This window comes from Camarhynchus parvulus, chromosome 5 (assembly GCF_901933205.1).
Source record: "Camarhynchus parvulus chromosome 5, STF_HiC, whole genome shotgun sequence".
NCBI lineage: Eukaryota > Metazoa > Chordata > Aves > Passeriformes > Thraupidae > Camarhynchus > Camarhynchus parvulus.
Window position 1 is genome coordinate 38,232,692 of NC_044575.1, and position 22,574 is coordinate 38,255,265.

The 22,574-nt window shown below is 37.8% G+C and overlaps 2 protein-coding genes across 2 annotated transcripts in view; both read left to right on the forward strand.

The window, feature by feature from the left end:
- The first annotated feature begins 109 nt into the window (after positions 1 to 109).
- Positions 110 to 10,076, forward strand: PNN (pinin, desmosome associated protein). Its single transcript, XM_030949775.1, has 9 exons — positions 110 to 286; positions 562 to 633; positions 1,306 to 1,374; positions 2,433 to 2,505; positions 2,589 to 2,683; positions 4,592 to 4,673; positions 6,284 to 6,439; positions 6,522 to 6,660; positions 7,678 to 10,076. The coding sequence occupies exons 1-9, from the start codon at positions 174 to 176 to the stop codon at positions 8,961 to 8,963; spliced, it is 2,085 nt and encodes a 694-aa protein (XP_030805635.1). The 5' UTR covers positions 110 to 173; the 3' UTR covers positions 8,964 to 10,076.
- A 5,839-nt stretch (positions 10,077 to 15,915) lies between these two features.
- MIA2 (MIA SH3 domain ER export factor 2) overlaps positions 15,916 to 22,574 on the forward strand; it is a 35,999-nt gene continuing 29,340 nt past the window's right edge. The window contains exons 1-4 of the mRNA XM_030949504.1: positions 15,916 to 16,030; positions 17,548 to 17,681; positions 18,934 to 19,020; positions 19,335 to 20,484. Of these exons, the coding sequence (XP_030805364.1) occupies positions 15,916 to 16,030; positions 17,548 to 17,681; positions 18,934 to 19,020; positions 19,335 to 20,484 (1,486 nt within the window). The remainder of the gene's footprint in view (positions 16,031 to 17,547; positions 17,682 to 18,933; positions 19,021 to 19,334; positions 20,485 to 22,574) is intronic.

Consider the following 22,574-nt stretch of genomic DNA (forward strand, 5'->3'; position numbering starts at 1 on the left):
GTGGCGGGCGTGCCCCTTCCTCTCGTGCCCGGTGATTGGCGGTCAGAGGGGGCCACCGGGGTGCGATTGGCTGCGCCGTCCGGGCCCGCGGCCGCCGGAGTAGGCGGGGCCTGTCCCCCCTGTTTCCCAGCGCTGCCTCGCGCGGGGCCCGGCCAGGCCGCGCGGCGGGCGGGATGGCGGTGGCGGTGCGCGCGCTGCAGGAGCAGCTGGAGAAAGCCAAGGAAAGCCTCAAGCACGTGGACGAGAATATCCGCAAGCTCACGGGCCGGGACCCCAATGATGTGAGGTGAGCGAGGCGGGGAGCGCCCGGCGCGCCGCTGTCCCGCCAAGGAAGGGCCGGGCGGCGGTGGGGGGGGGCGCTTTGGGCCTGCAGGACGGGCAGCGCGGAGCTGGCCGCGGGTCCCCGCGTCCCTGTGCGGGCCGTGCCGCCCCGTCGGTGCGGCGATGGGGGAGCCCTACCCCGCGGGGTGGGGCACGGCCGCGGAGCGCAGGACGGAACGGCCGCAGGCCCGTTGGGCCGGGCGGGCAGCACTAACAGCGCTCACTCACTGTCTCTTGCAGGCCCCCCCAAAACAGACTGCTAGCCCTCGCAGGCCCCGGTGGAGGTAGAGGGCGTGGGAGCTTATTGCTAAGGTAAGGAGGCACTGAACGGACAGCGGAGTTTCATCCATCCTTTCCCTGGCAGTGGTTCGTGCCATTGCGCTGAGTGTCGTGTGTTCCTCGTTTGCCTCCGCTGCTCGCTGCGGTACTGTTTGAACGAGCGCCAAAGCTGCCCGAAGGGGCTTTGGGGGTTAAGTTTAAAACGCCTCTTCATTTTGAGTTGCAACAAGTCTAAAAGGGTGTTTTTCCCCGACCTTCTTAGCTGTTAGGCTGAAAAATAAGTGGAAACGTCAAAATGAAGGGAGGTATTGTGTGGTGGCTGGGACCTTGTCTTTGAAATCGTTCAAAATCAGTCTCTTGCTGATTCAAAAACTGGTAGGTGCTCTGGGAGTGATTTTAAAACACATGTGGATAAAACCACATCCTGAAAATTACTGCAGATAAGATTATTTGAACACAATGGGATGCTTGTTTCAGTGTAGCTACTCAGTTCAGTAAGTGCAGAAATTCAAGGTGAAAGTAGATGGTTCACAAGCAACGTGTGTGAACATTTTGTTGCAGTGCTAACAGTAAATGGTGATAGAGCTGAGTAAAATTTATGTTTAATTGTGACTATAAAGCAAAATTATAGTTCAATTGTGCAGACTTGAAGTGCTTTAGGGATTAACCTAACTTGTTCTAAGACCACAAGTGTTTTCTTTTTAGGCGTGGATTCTCGGATAGTGGAGGAGGACCCCCAGCCAAGCAGAGGGATCTTGAAGGTGCATCCAGTAGGTGAGTGCAAAAACTAATGCAGCCAACTTGCTTTTCTGAATGAGAATTTGTAGCAGTAGACCAAAAACTGGTAATAACTGGGGACTTTCACTGTCTTCTTTGGAGATTACTTATTGAAGACTTGTTGGGAATAATTTGGGTGACAGCAAATCATTCGGTGAAATCTTTTTCATACCTTAGAGCACCATAAAGATGGTAGCAATAATATAAAGATATAGCAACAGAAAGGTATTTGTATTTTTTGGTTTTATTTGGCGTACAAACTGCTATATTACATTCTTCTTAGTTGTGACATTTGTTTGCAGTGAACACAAATTTCATTATGACTGAGACCTGTTCAATAAATTGAATACAGGCAATGCGACAATGGAGTTGGGTTTTGAATTTTCACATCTGGTTGTAAATCCATTAGATGTGAGTGATAATAGTGAGCTTAAGTGCTGTGGGCACTTAGTGTGCAGTGGTAGTTCTTGACCAAAGCAAAGCTTGCTTTGGAATTTTTGAGTTAGCAGAAAATGAAGCTGGGAAACCAGGAAAGTGCTGTGCCACAAAGCTGAAAAGGAAGGCTGAAAATTACTTCAACTTTAATTATTTATTTTAGGATTTATTTTATTTAAATTATTTATTTTAAGTTGTTCTTTGTTAAAGCCTTAGTTCATACATGTCTCAAGTGGTAATCTGTCTGCCTCTCTCCCATAGGTATTTGGTAGGTAACTTAAACAGCTTTTCCTGTTTAAGAAATCATACCAGCCTTTCCATGTCAATGCATTTAAATGTCTAGTGATCCCTTTATGCCAGTAGCCATTTTAGAGGTTTCTGGAAATGCACAAACATTTAAAAGAATAAATTCCAAATGTATGTTTAAAAGTCAAATATGGTATTTGCGGATCAACAAGAGATTCTGTCTGTAAAACATTACTTACTGATTGTTGGAACAGTGGGGAGATTTTCAACCAAGTGTTGGTTCTTCTGACTAGACATGCTTGTGCTTTTCCCATGCTGGAAGATATTCTCTCCTAAATACACGTTCTCCAATGACCACTGGCTTTCTTCCTCAGGCTGGGTGGAGAACGTCGGACAAGAAGAGAATCACGCCAAGAAAGCGACGCAGAGGATGATGATATTAAAAAGGTAATGTATAGTAAATGGAGCTGTGCAAGAAGAGACCTACCTGCAACACAATGAACAAAGTAGGTTGTTTTTCTTTCTTGTAGCCAGCGTTGCCATCTTCTGTTGTTGCTACCTCCAAAGAGCGAACACGTCGAGACCTTATACAAGATCAAAATATGGATGAGAAAGGAAAACAAAGGTATGCAGAGATCACTTTTACACTAACGTGATACTTTTGAGTTCTAGAAAATCATAGAAAGTAGCTTTAGATTTAAAAGATACTGCACACAAGCTGTTGTGTATCAAAGATTTTGTTGAAGAGTTGCTATTATGGTATAAAACTTAATTTAAAAAGTATTCTCTGAAAATACTTCACAAGCAGCAACCTGTGCATTGTTCACATAACTGACATGGATTCTACTTTTCAGGCCACCTACAGGAACAGGTTTGCTAGTGCTAGTGTTTTAACGTCATTTGAGTAGGACAGAAATATCTGTAGCTTCACTGGTTGCTTAATGTCTTGGATTATTACAGCTGTCTTGCCTCATCATTTATTTTGTTGGTTGAAGTAGGGGGTTTGGGTATGGTTCCTCACTCCCTCTGCCTCTTTTTTTAATTGGAATAGTTCCATCATGTTTCTTTTCTTGCACTACTTTGATTTCTTGTTGTGTGTACAGTCTTGACTTCATTTCACCTGCTGCTTTTTAGATTCCTCCTATGTATATCTCCTTTTTCCTATATTTTATTTTTCTCAGGGCTATTAAAATTCTAACTGAAATGCATCTCTATTGCTAAGAGTTATTGGAAAATCAAATTTGCAACTGTCTTCAACCTCCTGGACTCTGTCCATTTCAGACTGCAAGTCACCTGGTGAAGTAATAATTATACCCCAAATAAACAGAAGAATTAGAACCAGAATAAGGAACTATAGAAATCTTCTCTGATAAGTCCCCACAGATCAACTGGCACAGAAAACTGGCACTTCGCTTGCTTCTTTTAATTATAACCCCACTTAGAGTCTTCCTTTACTAGGTTCTAATTGTTTCTCTTACTGGTAGACTTCAAAATTCTTACTGAACTTCCTAGAGCTTTAAAAGCTTGTTCCCTCAGAATTGTAGTTTTACTGCTTTTCAGTTCAGTAGTGTCTAGGGAGATGAGAAAACTAGTATTAGTCTCTATGAATTGTGGTGGAGGGAGGTTCTTCAACATCTCCTGAACTCCTGATTTTGCTCGGTGTCTTCTGGGATGTCATTCGTATGCAAATGCACTTTCGGTGATCTCTGGCTTTCAATTTTTATCTGTTCCTGTTTGTATTATTTAATATACTTTTACCTTTCCATGTGAGGTTTGTGCCACTGTAATAGAGTGGTACTTAGGGAAGACAGTAGCATTTCCTTTCTCACTTTATCAGGTTCAAGGCAAATAAGAAAGTCTGCATCAGGTTGTAAAGACTTAATTTGGATTGAATAAAAATAAATTGAAGGTGCAAGTCAGGAAACTAGTTCTTGCTCAGAAGAAGGGAATTTGTTGAAGAATTTTACTTACTTTTCTCAAAACAACACCTAATCAGATGAGAGCAGTTCTGTTTTCATCCCACAGTGCAGTGTCTCATTGTTGGGCAGCTCTGATAGATAAGCTTTCACTCCCCTGTGGCTCCATTTCTCCTTAATAGTCTAAGCAGATTGTGGAGAGGGAGTGTATGCTTTTTAGAAAACCCAGTTTGCTCCCTTATTGATAGCTCACACTGTATTTACGAGACTTTTTTTCTTCAGTACTCTCTGCTTTAAGATTTTTTAAAAAATCTTAGTGTTATTATTTCTAGATGAAAAATGTGCAGGCTTCCAGTTTTGCCAGTGCTAGCTGTTCTGTGTTACACATAAGAGCTGTGTCTTACTCAGAAGCAAAATGATATGTCACTGTAAATTATATCCTGGACTGTTGGCACAGTCAGTATGTCTTCTGTTGCTAATGGCCTTGGGTACTACTGGGCCTTTAAAAATAAGTATCCTTGAGGTGGAAAGTTTCTCTGATTATTTATATAAATAAAAATATTAATACTTGAACTGAATCTCAAATTTCTTTTTGTTGTGGGTTTGTTTTTTTTCAGGAATCGACGTATATTTGGCTTGCTGATGGGCACTCTTCAAAAATTTAAACAGGAGTCCACAGTTGCTATTGCTACTGAGAGGGTACTTACTTTAAATTCTATCAGATTGTAAATAATAAAGCAAAATTGTTTGGTTAAGTTATTTCAAGTAAGAGTGAAAGTTCCCTACAGTGTAGGTTGCAGGTGCAGCAAATTGGTGAGAGTGCATGTAGGTTTTTGTTTGTCTCAGTTCAGGGGAATGAGGGTGGGAGGCAGGAAAGGCATTGTTACCATGACTTTGTAACCCTGTTTCTGAACTTTGTGGAAACAAAAAGGCAATGTTAAATGGAATTTAATCAGGTAACTATTTAAGAAATCATAGGCTGTTTCTGGAAATAATAGTGATGCGGTATTGATGAAGTAGTGCCTACCGTGGTGTGTTCCAGATGTTTAAATTATAACCAAGTATACAGAGATCTATGTTTTATTATGCTATCTGTCTAGAAAGCTCTTTTCTGTTCCAGTACAGATAACCAGAATTTCTGATGTAATAAATAAATGTGGGATTGTACTGAAGCAAACCCTTTGCGTAGCTTAGTGGTTACTTCAGAAAACTTATATATGGGATGGTGGTAACTCTATTCCCTTTTAATTTGTGAAGGCTATGGTATTTGTTTACTGTTGCACTAAATGAGTTAGTTATTTAACACTAATAACCTTTAGATTAAAAACAATGTTTTAAAGTTTGCATTTCAGCAGTCCAGTTAAAGCAGAAAGATTTAAACTTAAAACGTTTTCTGTATAATGTCAGCAGAGCTGACTCTCAGTGCTGGTATTGATTACTTTCAGATGCAGTATTTGAGTGGTTTACCTAACTTGTCATGTGGCACATAAGACCAAAGTTCACCTTTGCCTGCTTGCATTAGAACAAAAAGCTGTTTATCAGGATGGTCTAGAAACATGGAGTCCCTGTCTAATTTATAGCAGTATGTGTTTGCACAAAGAGACTTTGAAGAGTTACTGCTCCTTACAAAATTTTTCTTAGAGTACCTATGGAGATCTTTTTTTTGTTCATACATATACGTTGCTATAAATCAAAGTCAAGGCCTGAGGAGTTTTACAACACAGCTATTTTGTTGTCCAGGCAGTAAATTCTATTTTTTTAATGAACAGTTATTGTACAGCCTGAGCACATGGCAGTCTAGGGTATACAAACAGAATTCGTGGATAGTACTAATATATATAATTAGCAGTTAATATACTGGAAGTATTCACAATCTAATTTTTGTTGGTCATGAACACCAGTCTGCAGTCCTTCATTTGTTTCTGGAGGAATTTAGTTATTTCTCTCCCAAGTGGGAAATTTACCTGATTTCCCTGATAGCTCAAATACATTCCTTTTATTTTTCTGCCACTGGGGGAAAAACCCAACTTACTGAAGCTTATATTGAAAATTTAAGTCCAAACTGAAAGATAGTAAAGCACACAAATTCACAGGGCCCCATAACTATATAGTTAAACCAACAAAAAATTAGGTGCCAGCAAGCAGTGGCACTCCTTTCTTTCATTAGCTGTAGTTTAGGAGGTATTTCCTAATGTGTTTATAGGAATGCCTTTAATGGTGTAAATAATTGAAGATTTTTAAATGGATCAAACTAGAACACTTTCTCTTGATGTAGAAAAAACATAAAGATTTTATTTTATTTATTTTAGCAAAAGAGACGACAAGAAATTGAGCAGAAACTTGAAGTGCAGGCAGAGGAAGAGAGAAAGCAAGTTGAAAATGAGAGGCGAGAACTGTTTGAAGAAAGACGTGCTAAACAGACAGAGCTGCGGTTGTTGGAGCAAAAGGTTGAGCTTGCTCAGTTGGTGAGTTTTTGTTTTGGTCTTGATCTTTCTCTTGTTTCAACTATCCTTGTGTATCTCAGCGTTATTTTCTTTCATTTCTCAGCAAGAAGAATGGAATGAACATAATGCTAAAATAATTAAATACATAAGAACAAAGACAAAACCTCATTTATTCTACATACCTGGCAGAATGTGTCCTGCTACGCAGAAGCTGATGGACGAGTCACAGAAAAAGATGAATGGTAAGGGTCTTTGTGGTACAAAGGTCCATGTTCTTGCCTCCCTTTGTTTGCCATACAAATTTATTTTAAGTCTATGCTTAAATACATGAATTTCATGCTTAGGACAGACTATATTCTTACACGGGTGTTCATCATAAGTGGAAATTACTCTTTCAGTGACTTATTTTTATATTGAATGGGATTTGATTCTCTTTCAAGAAGTCAAAAGATGCGTATGCACAATTTCAGAGGTATGTGTTTTAAACAGTCCTTTATTTTGGCTTTAGTACCCAGATGTATCCAAGTGCAGCAACTTCATTTTTGAAAAGTCAGATTCTGTGAAGACACAAGGAACTGCAGGTGTTCACAAAGCATTTGAGAAGTACTTTCTTAAGCATACCATTAGAAATTTATGATGATCTTTTTTACCTCAATGTGTGTTCATTTCTGTTTCACAGGATGACTATATTTTTTCTTTTGGAGAACAATTTAAAATGCTCCGATTGATGGTAGTCTTACTGTTCTTTTTTTATTAAACTAAGAATGTATTGGTTTGCTTTATTTCTTAGGTGTTTATCTTGTGGGGTTGGGGAGTAAGAGAAGATAGCTCACCTGTCTGGATAGCCTACAGTAATTAAGCTTTCTTAATACCTATCTAGTTTTTTGCTTTTTTTTTACTGTCTTTTGTTTGCCTTAGGAAGTATAACCTTAACAGGTAAATACTGGGAAATTTAGGTATTCTTTTGATATACTGTTGGTTGGTTTGATTTTAATGAGGTCAAAAAGTTTTTGTTAGCTTAGATTTAGGGCTTTGCTGTTCGAATACTCGGCTGAGCTTACTGTCCCCTTTGCTTTGTTTTCTTAAGGTAACTAGCAGTCTTTTTCATTGTGCATTAATGGTTTGCTACTTCAGAAAGGACAAGGTTGCAGTATTTATAAATTGAACAATTTGATAACTTACTAGCTCATAGTTAAAGTGTAAGTAGACTTCAGTGTCTGTAGATTTTCTTAACTATTATTTATGCATTTATTCCCTAGCACTCTTTGAAAGCAGGAGAAATGAATTTGCAGAGCAGATTAACAAAATGGAGGCCAGACCCAGAAGACAATCTATGAAGGAAAAAGAACATCAGGAGGTGCAGAATGAAGAAAAGAAGGAAGAACAGAACAAGGAGCAGGAAGAGGGTAAGGTGGCTCAGCAGGTGGAAGAGATGGAGACAGGTAATCAGCACAATGATGTAGAAATGGAGGAGGTAGGGGAGGAAAAGGGAAAAATAGGTTCAGGTTCAGGGCATAGCGATGCAGAAAAAGAACAGGAAGAGGATGAGCAGAAACATGACATAGAGATGAAAGTAGAAGAGCCTACTGAGGTGAGGGAGAATGACAAGCAACAGGATGGTCAGCATGAGGAGGTCACAGTTGTAAAAGAGGAAAGTGAAAACATTCAGCCTGTGGATAATGATCAGGATGTGGCTGAAATGAATGAGGCAGATAGTGTAGAACCTGTAGAAAATGAAAATGGCAAAGAAATAGAACCAGAAACAGAGTGTGATGCTCAGCCAGAAAAAGTGTGTAATGTTCCTTCTCCCAAGAAGGAGAAAGGTATCAAAACAGAAAATAATGCTGAACTGGAAGAAACACAGGAGAAAACATCTGAAGGTCAGACAGAATCTGTGGCTGAGGCTCTATCTCAGCCACAGTCTGTGCCACTAGCACAATCACCTCAGTTGTCTCAGTCCACTCAGGATACAGAGCCCCAGACAGACAAGGATGAAAATGCTGTGGTGTCTGTAAAGGTGGCTGAAGCCCAGGCAGAGCAGAATCAGACACCAAGTGCAGAAAGTAAGAGTAAGACTAGGAGTAGAAGCAGGGGTAGGGCAGGGAACAAAACTGGTCATACCCGTAGCAGCAGCAGCAGTAGCAGTAGCACTTCCAGCAGTACTACCAGTGCAAGTAGTTCCAGTACTGGCAGCAGTTCCAGTCGGAGCAGTTCCACCAGCAGCAGCACTACAAGTGGGAGTACGAGCAGGGACAGTAGCAGCAGCAGCTCGAGCAGTAGTGAGAGCAGGAGTCGGAGCCGAGGCAGGGGCCATAACAGAGATAGAAAACGCAGAAGGAGCACAGACAGGAAGCGAAGGGATGCTTCAGGAGTAGATAGAAGTCACAAGTCCTCAAAAGGTGGTAGTAGAGATACTAAAAGCTCAAAGGATAAAAGTTCGAGGTCTGACAGAAAGAGATCTATATCAGAAAGTAGTCGGTCAGGCAAGAGAACTTCACGGAGTGAAAGAGACCGTAAATCAGACAGGAAAGACAAAAGGCGTTAACAGAAGAGACCAAGCTTCCCTAGCCTAATCTTTGCAGCAGAAGATTATTTGAGTGAAAGAATTCCTTGTAAGGAGGAAGAGAAGGCTGCCTTAAGAATTGCATGCTGTAAAAAATCTTTTGGAAAAATGCAGACTGTTTACCAGGCATTCTTGTACTTTTTACATAATTTTGTAAAAGGTTACTTACCAAAATTATGTGAAGTTCCTGAAAATGTAAAAATAAAAGATTACCACTCCTTTGCATCTTTTTTTTAAATATCCTGTACTCATTAAGATTCTCTGTATATTTTAATAGGTATACCTTTAAAGTAGATGTGATCATTTCTTCTGTATCATACACTTTTTTTTTTGTAGAAATAAATGTGCATTTTAAATAAATTGTTTGAGATGTCCTGTTGACAATTAAATTCCCCTTTTTAGATTATATGTAGGAAGGCAGCATTGCAGGAAATATAAAATTTTGCCTTTCCCGTCTATTCCTTGCGAGAATGAGAATTTTAAGACCTAGTAAAGCAAATAATCTCTCCAGTGCTGGGTAGGAAGGCAGAGTAATTTATTTGAATCTATACTTTTTGTTTTCTTCTGTAATTGCAAGCTCTTAGTCAATTCTGTCTATCTTCCAGTTTTATAAAAATTTCTTATCCGTAGGCAAGCAGTAATTAAATGGGAATGTTAACACTGGCCAAGGTAGCTCAAGTCAGTCTGGAAAACCACTGTTGCCTGCTTTCTGCAGGTGCTTTGGTAATATTTACATCTATGTTCTAGATATAGATAATCTTTTCAATGATGATCCTTGTTTTGGTGGCCAGTGGAAGAAAGACTTCAGCTTGCTTCTCAACCAGGGTTCCTTTTGTTTTAGTTGCAGACTAATCTTTGATCCCTTCATACCACTAGGAATAATTACATTGCAGTGTTGGAGTTACCTGGGACTACCTAATACTAATGTTGTGTGCGTGCAAGAATGCTTTCTGAATGTATTTAATAAACCTAAGGTGGTATAGTGTTATCTATGAAGGTGAATACTGTTTTTATATAATTTTGTATGGAAAACAATAACATCTGTTGCTTTGTTCTGTACATGTGCAAATAAATGTGGCTTTGTAGACTACTTAACTCTCTTGTTGCCTATGATCTTTTCTATTAACAGGTGTATTACCTTAGGCTTTCTGCATTTGAAGTATGAATTGTAATTGCAGGTGGCTGTACCTTACAAGCTCTATATCTAGAGTTATTCTTAAAGCTTTTAATTGTCTGTTAACTGACTATGAAACTGTAGTGCTCTAATCTGTGCTGTCTTGACAGGAAGAGAATTGTGTTATCTGATACACCAAATCACAGACCAGGAAATCCTAGAAAGATTTCAGTATGGAAGGACACATAAGCTGGGTTTAGTGTACAAAATGCCATGTACACTGTTTTTCTGGAAGGTAGTTGCCAGGTTCTAGCTTGAAGTGTGTCAGTTTTCATCTGAACTCAACACTAGTGACAGATTTATGTGTTCTGAAATGCTCGATGTCATGACTTCAAGAAATGTGTCTAGTAAGGAATGAAGTGCCACACAAATAGGCAGTGGGAAAACACAGGCTTCCCCTTTCTCAAGGAGCTCAGATTCTTTAGTCCATTTGCTACTTCAATATCTTATCTGCCTCTGTCTTTCTACAACAAAGTAATTTTTATTCTTGTCAGTATTTTCCAACAATGTTTCCTTCAGGGAATCTTGTGGTTTAATGTGGTGTCTTTTCTGAAGGACAAACAAAAGTTCAAATGCCTTATTGAAGATGTTAAACAATGTTCTACCAAAAAAAATACTGAGTAACTGAGCAAAATGTTACTGGTCTACAAGTTTTGACTAATTTCAGGTTTCAGATTGCCTTTTGAAGCCATTGTCGTTTTTTCAATTACACTTCTTTTGTAACATTAAATAATTCTAACGTTTCTTATTTTGAGTTTGTGTGATTCACTGCTGTAGTGCATTTACAGGTTTAAATGGCTGGTACTGGAGTCAATGTGCAAATCTTCTGACCTCTTGTTTCAGAGCAACACATTAACAGGGTTTATGAAAACAATAGGATGGTGGGTCTGGTTGCTGAACTAAGGACTGGATTGATCACGTTGTTTTAGTTTATATTCCCAGCTGCAATGTATTTTTAACTGTGAAAATACAGGAGCTTTGTTGCTCCATAGGAAGCTGATGATGTTATTGTTAATTTAATGTTTGTTAGAAGAAACTTACTAACTACCATTGTCAAGCAGTGCCATTAATTGTTAGCATTCCTAGACCTAAGCAGTTCAGTGTAATGTGAACATCAGTGTGTGATAACTTTGAAGTTTTCTAAAAGCTAAATATTCCAATGAATATTCCACTACAGAAATAGTGCAAGATGGTAATATACTATTAGCACTATAAAGCAGTAGTGTGTCTAGTAATTTTTACATTTTCCTTCAAGGTCCCCTCCTCTTATCCTGAAACAATATCAGAGCTGTGGATGGGAATGAAACCATGAAAATAGCTGACAACTTCAAGGTGTAATTTGATGGAACAGTTTGTATTTTCTATGTATTTAGTGCAGATAGTATAGAGGTAGGAAATGATTGAAACATTTCCTTATCCCTTCCCCACAATGGTGAGTGGAGGTCAAAGGAAAAATGCCTTGTTCACTTTTCACTCAAGTAAAGTGGACAAAGGAACAATAGTTTTTCCCTTCTCAAAGAATGAGGTAGAGATGCTTTATGTAACCAGGGAATATACCATGTATGCTCTATGCCTGTCTTTTGAAGTGTTTCCATCATATGCTCCCTTCTAGCTTCCAGTATAGTTTAAGAAGGCAGTTGGTGGTTTGGTTGTTTTAGAACCTCTGCACTATGCACTGACTCTGTACTATAACTTGCTGTTTTTTTCTTCAGTCCTGATGCACAGATAAGCTGGAATTCTCCAAGAATGTGTTTTTCCACAGTGCTCCATTTGGAGTGCTTGTCAGAGTAGATGTTACACAGATTGTTCATTGAATATAAGCTGAAACATGACTTTGAGTAAAAGGCATACTTCTTCAAATTTCTGTTCTTTAGGGTGATGTCTTTGTGCTTGGAACAGCTTTATATTTTATTCAAAGGAAACCTGAACATAATTTTTCTGCAGACAGTAAGTATTAGAGAACTGAACAACCCCCCTCCAACAAAATTAATTTCAAAACCAGTAAATTTACAAATAGATTTCTGGAACATCTTTGATTTTTGGGAAAGTAATGGTCTTGTGATTAGGCCCCAGATATAAGATTCAGGTTCAGTTGCTGATTTTATAGCAGTTACTGTGGTACAACAGGGTAAACATACTCATTTAATGTATGTCAAAGATATTTCAAATTAGTTACCTGGTCAAAGAAGAATTTCTCTGAGAATATGTGTATTTATGATGGGATCAAATGCTGCAGCAGTGGTGCATTAGTAACGTATAGAGATCTGTGTTATGGAGGATGTTCAGTCTTGGGGTTTTTTTCTCCTGGTTCAGGCAGTTTTTATTACATGACAGTATTATATGGCAAAATGTGAGATGTTCAAAGCTTGGAAATGTGTTCTCAAGATTCAAAGTAATAAAAGTCACAACTTCCATGATTTTTTTGAAATGCAGTGCCAGTTGTCATGTTTGTAACTGTCTTTGTAATAGAGAAACAGCAGTGGCTTTTTCTTGCTGCTTGTTATTCTGGTTGAAAAAGTTGGTTTGGGTCTTGGTGATGAATGACTATTACCTGCTTAGATTTGTCTAACTGGAAGAGAGAATTACTATTACTTCCTCTTACTTCTTTCTTAAAATATACTTGTTTAAAGAAACAAGATTTTGCTGACATGGCATTTTAAATGTAAAAGTCAATTTGTATTTTCATTCAAATATCCAAAGTCAAGAGAACTATATTGTTAAACATGCTTTACCCATGGACTATAATCTTCCACATATTATGCAATATTCTACACTGTGAAACTGCATTCTGTGTGGAGCCCTTTGGTGCTACCAAAACAGTATAGCCACAGCTGTATATTCTGTTCTTAGTATGAAATAGATATTAGGATAACTTTACCAACTTCTGATATGCTTTGGTCTTTATTATCAATGCAGATACTGAATAGTCTAGGAAATGTAACATCTTCACTTCTACAAAGCCATGTCTTAAAAGAGCCATCCAGTGTGCCATACTCCTCAGATTATTTCAATTACTCCATTAATTCTGATCCTTCTTTGAATTCTAGTATGCTTTAAGAGATATCTGCCCTTCTACTTCAGTAGTTACAGTTACTAAAGTGTCATTGCAAATAAAAATAGTTCCATTCTAATTAAAGATATTGGAAATAGATATTTTTCATTATTGTTGTTTGTCTTTGCATGTGCAATAGTACTCACATTCATTGCTTCAGTTCTCCAGAACAGAAATTAACGGAAGTCTCACTCAATCTGCTATAAAGCTTTCAACTTTGTCCTTTGGAATCTAGCTATAATAAACTCTATGAATCTTTGACTTCAGTTCAAAGGTGATGAGAAGTCATGCTTGATAGTCTATGCTATGTATAGGATTTGCACCCAAAGGATTTGCAGGTGAAGTTACTAGAGGAACAAATAACATAGAACAGAGATCAGAGCAGGGTTTGTCAGTGCTTAGGCCTCGAAGAATGCTTATAGACACTAAGCAACACAATGAGCAGTGCCTAGAATAACTTGAAAATTTCAAATGCAGTTTTAACTGAGTAGCTGAGATTTTTACCTCCACGTAAACATTTGGACTAAGTTTGGCATCTATATGAAGTCAGTGCCATTTTCAGAGGTATTTTCACAAATACAGTAATATTGTGCAGACCTCAAGGCATGGGTCTGATTGTTCTCCCCCACAAACCTACTTAAGTGTGTAGATTTAGATGTCAGAATACCTCACTTTTCTATTTTTGGGTGAATGGGCTCCATGTTGCCAGGCTTGAAAAGGGACTGTTAACCCTTCTAGGCCCATTGTTGGGTTTTGTCCCATGTTCTATGGTTGGTGTGCAACACTATGAAAGACTTCTGACCAGTTCGATAAAAATGTCATTTTTTTCTTTTTTTTATTCTTTATTTAATTTGTACAACACTAAGCACATAGAAAGTCCTTTCAATATAAATTACTTGTATATTCTTTCTCACCGATCTTTTTTGTAGAGACTTGGGAATGAAAAAAGAGGGGCAGCATTAAGGTTAGTCAGGAGTGACAGGGGTGCTGATCTGCAGTGTATTCCTTGGTGCTCTGAGGTGGATTACCTAACAGCAGAGACAGCTGGTGTGACAGGTCATAGGATAGGCTGCCTGACTATCAGCTCATGTGGCAAAGGAAGGGCCAAAGTGTTAGATTGCAGGTGGGGGACATGTCATTTCTGTGAAGTTTCTGTTTGCAGGCCACTGCTGTTTAAGGTGACCCTGGCTCACTTTGTGCCCTTTTTTGCTGGCTCTGTAGATCAGGCTAAGCAGCAGTGTCTGGCAGGTTTGAGCTGTGGAGCAGAAGGAAACTATGCTGCAAGTAGGATACAGCTTAGGTTTGTGGAAAGAGAATACAGTGACCTCTGCATGAGTCATACTCAGGACTGAAGGAGGGGAAGGCTTACTAGGAACCATAATGACTGCAAAGATCAGGTTGGGAAGTAATGCAGATTCTTGGTGTGCTATCAAGAAGGCAGGGAGAGGAGGCTCCCTCATGCAGGACAGTGGGAAAGGAAAAGTGAAGTTTTATAGGTTAATAAGATATTGTGTTTAGCTCACCAAGGAAGTCTGGGACAATGAATCTGGAACAGGCCCAGATTCACAAATTTATGATTTAGCAATCCAAAACTACAGGTCCAGCTGTGCTCAGTAAGAACCTTCACTGTCCCAGGTTCACACATAGCACACAGAGTTTGGTTTACTGAAGCAACAAAAACACAGACTTGGAATTGCTGTTGATAAACAGCACTAGATGTGACAGAGCTCTAACAATAATATTGTGTTAGCCTGGCTAATGACAATAATCCTATGCAGAAGCTTACCAAGCAGGCATCTCTGCTTGTGAAGTGAGGAGAGTAACCCACCAACTGACTCCAAGATCTTTTTAGGTCTTTCACTAAGTACATGAAAATTCTATCCAACTTATATACAGCCCCATCTTATTCTCCTCCTCCTTCTTTACATGTAGCATAATCTAGACAGAGTAGTAAAGTCATGTATATGGTAACATTGCTTCAATAATCTTATTAGCATACTCAGGGTGTGTGCTTTAATATTTAAATATTTAAACCCTTACTGAGGCAGATTTTGGCCATGGTGTCCTTCAAAGTACCAGTCATAAGATTTTGTTCTTTTCTGTTCAGCTCTTCAGAGCCAAAACAGGACCATCCTATCTCCACAGGGCCTCCTCCGGCCCACTCATCCTTTCTTGACGTCAGCTATGCAGAAACCCATCTGCAAAGATAAAGTAGAAGGAATGTGGTGTAGGCTGTAGATAGTAGGCTGTCCTAGACCTTGCCAGGCTTCTTGGTCATCACACTACACCATCTTAAAATCACATGAAAGAGGTACATTAAAAATGCATTCATATTCTAGAAATAATCCTAATACAACTGCTGTTTAATTTCCCCCGGCACAATCTTGTACAAACTCAGTGCAGAAGAATCTGTTGGAGAGAGGCTAAATTTTGATTTGACCAGAACTACTTTCTTTGAATTCAAAACATCAGCCAAGCTATCAGAACATAGTTAATTATTAATGCATGTGTATAATCAGGACACCTGACTCTGCAGATTGTTAGTAGGTTAGCATAGTGTACTTCTGTTTAAGCAGATCAGAGAAGGAAAACAGGATTGAAAGTTTACTTGCAATGTTTTGTTAGGCTCAGAAAAATGTAGAATATTCTTGCTAACTGCACATCAATGCAGTTTCCACAGTTTCAGTGCATTCTGGATTTAATCTAAAATGTCAAGGATCTTGGATCAGAGAATTCTGTTGTTGGTAATTTCATTTTCAGCAAGTGTGCAGAGTACAAAGGTACTTTCAAAATGGAAGAAGTGTGGTGATCCAGAATGTGAGAGTAAGTAAAAATTTGTTTTTTTCTAAGGGAGTCTGTGGTGTATATGCAATTATCAGGAATCATAATGTCAAAATTAGCAATGAAACAGACTGAAAATGAGTAGCCATAGCAAATGGTTGTGGTTAAGTTTAAGAGCAATAGGCTTAAAATTTTAAAAGAAAAAGAGGGAAAAAAAGACTTGCTGGATTGTTATGTAAGGTTATACAGATCAAAGTTCAGTAAAAATATTTTTGAATAGCTAGTTTTCCTCAGGTGTCCCCAAAACAGGCAGTGTAAAACAGCTTTAAAGTATTTTTAACTAATTCTTTACAGGTACAAAATAAAATAAACAAAATATAAATAAAATTAAAATGGTAGGTTATAAACTGAGAAAGAAGACCCTTTATCATATGTTTATGGTACATTCGTAGCCCATTCTGCAGAACTCTTGAGGTTTTTTTCTACCGGCAAACTGGTTTGGGGTTTCTTTTGTAATCCTTCTTACAAAACACTCTGTTAATATTTACTCTTTACTTATTTTTTATTCTTTAACATGAAGTAGGTGCTGTAACTATTTCTTGTGGTTCTCAAAGAGTAAATAACTCTGCAGGAGGCAGAGCCACTGAATCACAAGTGGACAAATAATGTCCTGTTTACTATCCACTGATTACCATTGTGAAACCTGTCATAATCATACTTGAAGCTGTTTCTAACCTTTTTCCATTTGTTTAGCAGACTTAAGTGTTGTATTTTCAATGTATTTGCAATCTTCCATTTCCCCTGAAGTGGGAGAGACCTTAGATTTCCTCTGATGATGGATTTCTATTTTCTTGTGGGAGCCATACCAACTTCAGTAGGTTTTGGATGTTCAGAGATGTCTACCTTTGTGGAACAGCATGTGAAAGGGGCTCCAAACTGACTAGGGCACATCACTAATGAGTGATTTCTGTGGGGAGACTGGGATGGAGACAAAGAAAACTTAAAATAATTCAAACTGAACTGGAAACTTTGGTTTTAACAACATGTTTAAGGTTTATATTCCTAGAATTTATGTATTTTTATCATAAGATAAATGTATTCAAAAAAGAGGACAAAATCCCTAAAATAATTACTAGATCTAACTTAGAAATTCTGAAATATAAAATTATAAATATGCCTGGGAAATACTTTTTAGCTGTTTAGCCTAAATAAATGTTAATGTTAATGTAGTTACTTTAGTAATTGAATTTCCTGCATACGTCCTTTCTATTTAAGCATTGAAACCTTGGCTAAACAAGCACTGAAGAATGTCCATATAGGACAAGAGCTTTTTCCTTGATGTCTGCAGTACATGGGAAAGAAAACAAGACAGGGCTGCTTCTTGCATTAGTTGATTTCCATGTGATGATATAAATGGATTAGTATTGTAACAAAGCACGTACATAAAAATATTTGCTACTGCAATTCATCAGTATTTGATATATATCAGATTTCTTCAGTAAAGTGACTTCAGATTAAATGGTTGCTGTATTTGTTTATTTCTTTCCATAATATTCCAGAGGCAATGAGCCGAGTTCAAGCCACTACCGACTACTTAGGGCCTGACTGCCGCTATCTTAACTTCAAAACGGGGGAGGAGATCATCGTATACTCCAAACTTTCAAGGGAAAATGAAAACTTGTGGACAGGAAGTGTAAGTACTTCAATCTGAAAGACTTTCCCCATAAATATTTTAGACATAGTAATAGCATAACAACCACAGTCTGCTTGTATCTAAGGATCTTCTCTCTCTTTTGGAATATTAACCAGCCATGGATGAATACAGTATTTGGGCCATTGTTACCATCTTTATACAGAAAGAGAAAATCAAATCCTGGCAAAGATCACTCATAGAGGAAAAAAGTCAAGATCCAAATACAAGTTTTCTGTTTCCTTCATCTTATCATTTGGCTGTAATTATTTAATCTGGTTCCCTTGAAGACACAGATATATCAGGTCAGGTTCCTACCTATAGGTCTGTGGGTAAGACATCCAGTACTGGGACCTGACTTCACAGTTCAGTGCTTAAGGAAAGCTCCCAGAGAAGTTATCATGCATATTTAATGACTTGGAACAAGTGTCAATGAAATTAGAACAGTCATTTAAGAAGGAATGGATGCATTGATCCAAATCAAGTTTTACTGCTAGTAAAACCGTGTAAGTGCTTCAAAACTACAAGACATTAGTACATTTTTGGGTAGGGTTTTTTTTCTGTAAATAATCTGTCACATCTATTGTTTAACAGGGAAATTCTGTCTTCCTGTTTTTTTCATCCAAGAGTATCTTTGCAGGTACCTCATATTCCTTGCTTTCCAAGATGTATCCCTCCATTAAAGGCTATGTGCAATGGTTTGATGTAAAGACACCACTGTTTTTTTGGCCAGAGGGACTCGATTCTTCTGGGCCCTATCATTAACTTTTTTTCTGTAGTGTTGCCATCTTTGTAATTTTCTCTTGAGCTGCAGCTAGTCTCATATCTGAATTTCATATCCTATTTTTCTTGTAACTCAATATGGGTCATTAGTTATTAAGGCGCGACATTTTTCCCATTTGAGACAATGGGAAATTTGTGGCCAATTTTAGTAGGAGTTGGCTGTGACCATCAGTGCACACAGTACTGTCTTCAGCTGAAGCCACTGCTTTGGTACTGCACAAACACATGTTCATAAAAACAACACAGAATATAATAGAATGGAGTAATATCCTTCCTTTTGCCTTCTGAAATGCCAAGGGGAACACTTCCATGAAGGAAAAATAAACCAATCTTTTGACAAAACAGAATTAAGGAGATAGGGGGCTGTTCTATAAGCTTATTGTTCATCTATACTTTTCCAGTACATGTGCAAGTCCCTAACATATATATCACTGAAGTTTAAATGCTATTATTAGTTTTATATTTTTTACAGAAAGGAAAGGATTTTGGATATTTCCCAAGAGATGCTGTGAAGGTTGAAGAAGTTTTAATTGGAGAAGAAGTTGAAATGCTCACTAAGGTGAATCAACATCACTAGATTTTCCAATGTAGTTTACAACAACTGAAAATCTAATATCCAGTTAGAAATTCAACTGTTGACAGATTACTTCAGATTATTCAAAATGTGTTTTTATAATTGTTCCAGTTGCATGTTTATTGTTCTCTAAAATAATTTCTATAGATATAGATTTATATAGATCTAGATGTAGAACCTTTAGGAATAATATAATTAATTACAGTTCTTTGTGTAAAGTTATAAAAGAAAGAACAACAATATATTTTGCTGTAGAATTACACATTAGAATATTCTAAAAGTTAATATTATTCTTTTAGGAAACTGATTTCCTTTGTCTTAATGAAGATAAGTACAATTTTGAAAATGAAGATAACACATTACTTGATCACAAAAAAGAAAGTGAATATTCATTGTCTGATGCAGAATCAAAGCTGCATGAAAACAAACTCTTAAAATATACAAGAGACCCCATACAAAATGAAGAAAGAATTGAATCAGTTTCTGAAAATGACTCAGAGGAATCTCACATTCAGGAGTCTATCAACAAAAATTTGGTTAGAAAAGATGATACTGAAGATCCACAAATGCAAAACAGTCTCCCAGTAGAACCTGTGCAAACTCAGTCTAGCTGGATTTCAGGATGGTTCACCACAGAAAGTGAAAATGATGAAGAGCCCTTAAAAGCTGTTACTGAATCTTCAGAAGCAAGTAATTATCAAGGCAGAGAAACAGAGGTAGCAGCTGAAAATTACAGCTTTACAGATTTACAGGAGTCAAGTGATAAGGAGGAACAAGAACCCCCTGCATCTGGTTGGTTTGAAGGTGGACTGACAAGCTTTCTGTATTTTGGTGAAAAGAATGAAGATGTTGATTTGGCATCAGAAAAGAATGATCCACAAAATCATGATGTCTCTGGTGTGCCTGAGCATTCTAATACTGAACAGGAAACAACAGTCACCGAGGTATTGCCAGAAGAAGAAACGAGTGGAAGCCAAGAATCCAAATCAAATTGGTTTAATTTGGGTTTAAGTGATGTTCTTAATTTTGGCCATGCTGAGGAAGCTACAATTGCTACAGAGGACCAGAGAAGCAGAGAAACAACGGATCAAGCAAATAAGAATGAGGAAAAGCAGACTTTAGACCAGAAAGAATTACATATGGGCAAAGAATCAAAGCAAATAGTTAATGCGGTGACAGATGAAGAAGAGAATTATGCACAAAAAATAAAAGATTCAAACAGTAACAGGCCAAATCCTGGGGAGGTATCAGCATGTGCACATACTCTTAATGACACCAAAACCACCTCAAATAGCACAGAATCATCTTTTGATACACTAACACATGACAAAGAGAAGCCAAATGAACTTCACAGTTCAGAAGAAGACTTGGTATCAGAAAGCCAACTGCTGAGAAATAGTGGAGCTGAAAAGAAAAATCAGGAGTCAGAAAGCAGACGGGGCCAATCAGGTTGGTATACAAATATCTATAATGGTTTTATTAATTATAATATGGGCAAACATGATAATCAACGGGAACATGAATCAATTCCATCAAATCAATTGTCTAGTTCTCATGAGCCCCTCCAAATTGTGATCCCTAGACATAAAAAATACAGGAGAAAAGCCTGAAATAGCTGCAGAACAAAGCCATTGCTTCTCTTTTAGTCATTTTGAGGGCATACTGAAGTTTCTGAGTGCAACAACCAAAGAAGGGCAAGTGCAGCATTATGGGGAACTACCAAGAACTGCAAAAAATCATCTGGACATAAAGAAGACCTCATGTGACAGTGAACCAAGTCTTAGTCTAAAAACACCCAAGAAAGACAAACTAGTCAAAGGTTATGGTGCACAAAAATTCAGCATCCAAAAGCCATTTCAAAACGGATAGTACTGATGAAAGACGAAATTCACAAATCAGAGAATAAAAGTGTCTCACAGGGTTTTTATGAAAACAACATCAAATATTTCAGTCAGGACATTTTTAGTTATGAACATCATCAGAAATCTGGGGAGTCCCAAGAACTGACTCCAGACCAACCTTTCTCTCCTCACCTCTTATTGAATGGCCTCAGTTTAACAGATTTTCCAAAGAAACTGGCCATTTGGAAAAATACGGAGTTTCAAAATGGATGGTAAAAACCGCTATCTGAGAAGAACTAAGCTTCCATAATAAAGACAGACTTTGGTAAGCCTTGATAAAATGCCACAGGGAAAAGAAACTGAAGGCACTTCTAATCAGAATGTTAAACATAGCACACCGGGTAACAGTAACACAAATACCTCCACAGAGAAAGATCTTTCCTGGTCAGCTGGCTGTGAGAAGTAACAAACAGGGCAGTGGAGAAAAAACTTCAACAAAATCTACCAAATGAGCAGAAGATTGGACAACTTTTGATAATCTTGCTAATAGCTTGTCAGAGAGAAGCAATAAACTGAACAAATTCCTATAAATGTGCAACACCCCCAGGAAGGTGGAGGAGAACTAAAACTGGAAAATTCATCTTCCCAGCATCAGTGTCTGGTACCAGAGAATGGGCAGTCTTAATATAGATCTCAGGAATAAATATAAAAATCACTTGTGATATAGTAAAACAAAATATTAATCTACATCCTCAGACTTAGGCCAGTCCATTCAAATCAGCATGACAGTGCAAGATACAAAAGCATAGAAAATTAATCTGAGTTTGGAAAGGCATACTACTTCAAAAGACAAAGTAATACTAGTCTTCAGCTGAATTCATGTCCAAAAAAGTATTTCTAAGGAAAATTTATTGAGAATAAAAGTAACAGTCACGTGATATAAGTCTGACCAAGTGTAAAATTTTACCCTTGGAGCTCTCTAAAATAGAAGAAATTTTTAAAGAAAAAAAATAGCTAGTGTCTTCTAAAGCCATTTAACTAGAAAGCCAGACTGCAATTAAAAAACTGGATTAATTAAATCCTGGCAACCTGGGATTGCTCGGAAACCTGGCTGATAGAGTAGATGTTGAAAAAGATGGTGTTGTAACTGAAAGGATGAGTAATGCTGAACAAAAATTGCTGCTACTAAAACTAGTTAGGAGAAGAAAAAAAGAAAGATTCTGAAAATAAGCGTCAAAATCCAGAAATAAAAATAATAGCAATTATATTCTAACAAAAAGGATTTCAGTAGTATTTTTATTAGACAATCAGGGTTGTTTGAAAATATATTTAGTAAAACTAACAATTAACCCTGTTAAAAAAAGTCTAAGCATTTAAGTTTGGTCAAAAAACCCAAATTAAAATAGAAGTGACATTAGGACAAGTGCACTTGAATACTGCACAGAAGAATGAGAGGAAGTTGAAAGGAACCTGACCAATGTAAGATACTATTAAATATAGAGAAGGTGCAGAAAAAACCAAAACCAGGCAAATATTGTATGATAAAGAGATTTACCAAACCTATTAATCACATGTCAACAATTTTATTTAAATTAAAACAAGATGTTAAGCAACCCTTAGAGTATCTCTGTGATGGAAGAAAACTGCTGCAGCACCAGCAATTTGAAAAGATTCACAGTGAAATCACAGCTTGCTCAA

Excerpts from the sequence above, each read along its gene's own strand:
- PNN (XM_030949775.1), top strand. The coding sequence starts at position 174 with ATGGCGGTGGCGGTGCGCGCGCTGCAGGAGCAGCTGGAGAAAGCCAAG. Across the intron at positions 287-561 it reads CGGGACCCCAATGATGTGAG|GCCCCCCCAAAACAGACTGC; the intron begins GTGAGCGAGGCG and ends TGTCTCTTGCAG. Across the intron at positions 6,440-6,521 it reads AGGTTGAGCTTGCTCAGTTG|CAAGAAGAATGGAATGAACA; the intron begins GTGAGTTTTTGT and ends TTCATTTCTCAG.